The sequence below is a fragment of the Sapajus apella genome, unplaced genomic scaffold (genome assembly GCF_009761245.1).
Source record: "Sapajus apella isolate SASKATOON/1434 unplaced genomic scaffold, GSC_monkey_1.0 scaffold26, whole genome shotgun sequence".
Taxonomy (NCBI): Eukaryota; Metazoa; Chordata; class Mammalia; order Primates; family Cebidae; genus Sapajus; species Sapajus apella.
In genome coordinates, this window is record NW_022436966.1 from 8,279,965 (window position 1) to 8,284,431 (window position 4,467).

Sequence of the window (4,467 nt, forward strand, 5' to 3'; positions counted from 1 at the left end):
AAATTGATCAACTAAGGCCCATGGCAGAATTTGAGGGTTAAGGGGTGTAATTAGTGTGTAGGTAGATATAAGTGCCTTCTTTCTATATTTTGGCGTTGTAGGAATTTAAAGTGATTCTGCAGTAAGTCTCAGGAGACAATTTTCTTAGTTCTTAGAAGCTGGAAGATCAACTTTGGACAATGTATTATACTATGCCCTTTGTAATTAAATAACTCAAGATAATGTGTTATAGTGGAGATTTAAATTCCTGAGCTGATTAAAGAGAGCTGTTAAGACCACAGGTTTTAAAAAAATGAGTTAATAGATAATACTCTCAGAAATTGTAGGCATTATGTAGTTATGAATTGCATGTTTTTATTGTTTGTTATTTTCCAATCTTGCAGAATGGCTCAGGATTAGTAACAACTGAAAATAAGACATTACAACTCAACTTGAAGGCTGGCACGAAGGGAGGACTTGGATTTTAGGCTGGCTCTCGGCTGTGTCCCTCCCATCCATGGAATGTGGAGCCATTGAAGGTTGTGGGGTCACGGTAGAGGTGCTGTCTCAGAAAGATACATCCGACTGTGTGCGCAAATGGGCTGGGGCGGAGAAGAGAGAGGCAGAGCCCATTAGGAGACTACTGCAATATCCAGGCAGACGAGTTAAGACAGGGGCGGCAGTAAGAATGGGAAGACATCAAAGAAAATGGTAGTGCGCGGGGCCAACAATGGACGATGACCGAACCAAGGTGGGGCTGAGTGAGAAGTGAAAGAACCGCTCCGGGCTGTCCAGGGAGCCCCTCGACTTCCCTTCTGTCCTTAGAGCGGACGTCCTCCGACTAGCCAGGCGCGTGGCGCAAGCCTCAAGCTGGTCAGGTCAGCAAAAGACGCACGGGAGGCACGGGCCGGCACGCGTGTCCCGCGGCCCCCTCCCCGCCCCTGCACCCCGGCAGTCTCTCCGGTTTGACCACTCCCTCCTGTCCCACCACTCCCTCCGGTCCCCCGCCTTCCCCGACCCCCAGCCTCAGTCGGCCGCCGGCACCGCCCTCTGCCCCTCTCCGCCCCTCTCCGCCCCCTCCCGCGTGGGGCGCTTACTCGCCCGGCTGCCACGTCTCACTGCTGACATCACCAGGGCCGCTCGGCCTTAGCCAATCCGCCAGGGGGAGTCCGAGCGAAGTCCTAGCCAGCGAGTCAGAGGGGAGGGGAGCAAGGAGGGGCGGAGGGTGGGGAGGTGAGGGAGTGGGGAATGGGGCGGGCGACAACCCTTCAAGTACGCAGGCTCCAAACGCGCGGGGCTTGGCGGGAAGCTGAGTCCTGGCCTCCGCTCTGCACCGCCTGTTTTCAGCTCGCGCAGCCCCGCTCGCGACTCCCATTCCCGGCATGCCAGGCAGAGCGGCCGCCCTCCGGCTGTGTAAAGGCTCCTCGGTCTAAGGCTTCCCTATTTCCTGGTTCGCCGGCAGCCATTTTGGGTGGAAGCGATAGCTGAGTGGCGGCGGCTGCTGATTGTGTTCTAGGGGACGGAGTGGGGGAAGACGTTTGCTCTCCCGGAACAGCCTATCTCATTCCTTTCCTTCGATTACCCGTGGCGCGGAGAGTCAGGGCGGCGGCTGCGGCAGCAAAGGCGGCGGTGGCGGCGGCGGCAGCTGCAGTGACATGTCCAGCATGAATCCCGAATAGTGAGTTCAGGAGAGCACCGGTCGGCTGGGTCCGTGGGCTAGTTTGAGGAATCTTAAAGGGGGCGAGGAGGGTTGGGGCGGAAGTCGGAGCCTCAGCTGGGGTGAGGCGAGGGTGACGGGTCAGGAGAGGCTGGCGGCCGGGAGCCGGGCCCCATTGTCTGTCGCGGAGGGGCGGCCGGGCGGGGGAGGGGTCGGGCCGGAGGGGTGAGACGCTCGGGCCTGGACCAGGTCAGGTTGGAGGGCCTGAGTGTGGGGCGGGTGCTGAGGAACTGTGCCGAGGGGCCTGAGGCGGTGACTTTTGAAGGAGGACTTGTTTCTGAGGGGAGGGGATGGCGTGGGAGAGCCCTCCTAGAGGGCACTGGCAGACCCTGCGCCCGCACTCTGCGGAACTGTCAGGATCCTCGGGGTGGAAACCAGCTTTACTTGCAAATCCTGAGCTTCTTGGTTCCCTCTCCTTCCATCCTCTCCACCAGGTTTCAGGTAATATGGATGCTTTTCGGGACTGCGTGGGATTGAGGGGAATGAGTAGATGGTGAGAAGCGACTGAACATTTTTAAGTTTTCTTTTTGAGTTGTGTCTTGGAAGAGTTCTTTAAGAACTCGGCGGTTCCATTGCCCTCCTAAAAACCTGGGCACTTGGGAGAATTTTTTTTTTTTTTTTTTTAGAGGACACCTAAGTCATTTTGCCTTCTGTAGGTCAAGGAAAAAAAACACACACACAACTAAAGCCAAGGAATGTTTTTCTGATACTACCAGATTAAAGGAACCCTGCTGTCAAGTTGAAAGAGAAACGAATGGGACCTATGATAGATCTGTATGTAGGTTTTGGATTACCTGCTTGAATGCTTGCAGATAGGGAATGATAGGCAATGAGGTTCCATGACGTGTCATGAAAAGTTAATGCATTTCTTTTTCTTGCTTACTCAAGAAGTCACCACAGCAGATGTGACACACCTGGCACCTTTCCTGGGAACTGGTGTTCACTTCCTTTGGGTAGACTTTGTTGGCTCTCCTCAATGGCCCTTTAAAAATTTCCTCTACTGTTTACATATATGTAAAGTAATGAGTAATTGGAAGAGATAGAATTGGTATTCCTTTTCAGTGTCAAAAGCCTTTGAGGGATTGGGGAAATGAGTATTTGTTGTAAAAGTTGAGTTTATTTGCTGCTTTGATCAATTACTGCTAAACATTTTCCCCTAAAAGGTCCACTCACCAGTTTAGCTGACTGTCATATGTGTGTCACATGGCTCTTGCAAAATGCATTCTTCAAGTTTTGTAACACTGTGGCTTGATGCTGAAATTTTTTGCACTAAACTGAAACCATAGTATTTTATTAGAATTGTATGCTTTAGAAGTTGACGGTAGTGTTCTTGTAGTGACATATTTGCTTTGTTGACAGTTAAAAAAATTTTTTTTCAGGGGCTCCAAGGACAAAGTTGGTTTTGCACAGGTGAACAGAGTTGAACTTGAGGTTCTTAATTTAGTGGTTTTCTTGGTAACAGTAAAGAACATGGATTTACCGCTCTATCAAAGTTTATAAACCTGTACTGTTAAGGGCTTTTTCTGAATTTGCTATGTATGTGTTTAGTACTGTAAATAGATATTCAAGATTAGTTGAGAACTTTGACAAGTTAGCCTCTGAATTTATTTCCCCTTTTTTTAATTGGGTAATTGGAATCATTATTCCTTTCAGGGTAGTGGTGAAATTCAAATGTATATAAAAGAATTTGGAAAACTGAGCGATCTTCAGGTAGTATGCATAATTTTCATGAAAGGCATTCTATTAGTGCTAAGATTTAGGAATATAATCTTTATACTTAAAGAGTTTAGGAATATAGATACAGATTTTATGCATGTCAAATACCAGTAAATACAGCAAATTCCAGATGTGTGTCATTGATGAGAGCAACAAGATTTCAGGGGGATGGTGGGTTGTGATTAGCTATCTGGGTTTTGGAAGACTTTATAGAAAAGAGACCCAAAAGGAAATTATCAGCAATTAGATTTGGAGGAACAGAGGGAGTGAGGAGGAATTTTCAAGGGGGAGAAGCAGGAATGGCTCATAGATGACAAGGATAATAATTCTTGAGTAAATGTGGTGTCACATCATCCTTTTCTTTTGAAGACTAGATTAATGACCTCAATGGGATCAAATCCAGAAATAGTTTTTATATTTTTTCTGGCATCAAATACATGAGTATATGGCCTGCTATGTTTGTAGTCTATCTAGAGTGTCTAGTAAAGTAAAATAGGAATTTGGGAAAACTTTTGCAAAAGTGTTAGTGAAAATTAGGGTAAGAGGAAGTGAGGGATATTTTATTAGGGAAGGGTACAAGGGCAGCCAGCAATCAGATTTTTAGCAATCTGACTTTAGCAGTTTCTTTTTGTTTTTAATGAAGCTTGTTATCTTTGTAAAAGTAATTAGAGAAAATTTGGAAAATAAAGGAAAGAAAGAAAAGTTCTTTAGTGTTTTATCACCCGAATACAAGTTCATTTGTTTTTAACATCTTATTACAAACTCCAGAGTCTTAGGCTTTCTCTTCAATTACAACTTTAATGGGTGGATGCTTTTCCTGCTTCCAGTATGTTATCTTACTACTAACAATGGTGTATTAGCTAATGTTTACAAGTGTACTCCAGATGTTCCTTAACTTACTTTGGTTTATCATTACTAATTTATATTGTTTCTTTTAGAAATTTATAATCCATGTTATGGGTGCTGCTGAATTTGGTAGTGAAAATGGATTCTTGACAAAAAAGCCTCTCAAGCAACAGAATTTTTAGATTTTTTTTTTTTTTTTTTTTTTTTTT

At 46.1% G+C, this 4,467-nt stretch overlaps 1 protein-coding gene across 1 annotated transcript in view; it reads left to right on the plus strand.

Moving 5' to 3' along the window:
* The first annotated feature begins 1,253 nt into the window (after positions 1 to 1,253).
* Positions 1,254 to 4,467, plus strand: part of RAB1A (RAB1A, member RAS oncogene family) — a 40,350-nt gene continuing 37,136 nt past the window's right edge. The window contains exon 1 of the mRNA XM_032291947.1: positions 1,254 to 1,657. Coding sequence (XP_032147838.1) covers positions 1,635 to 1,657 — 23 coding nt within the window. The 5' untranslated portion in view covers positions 1,254 to 1,634. The remainder of the gene's footprint in view (positions 1,658 to 4,467) is intronic.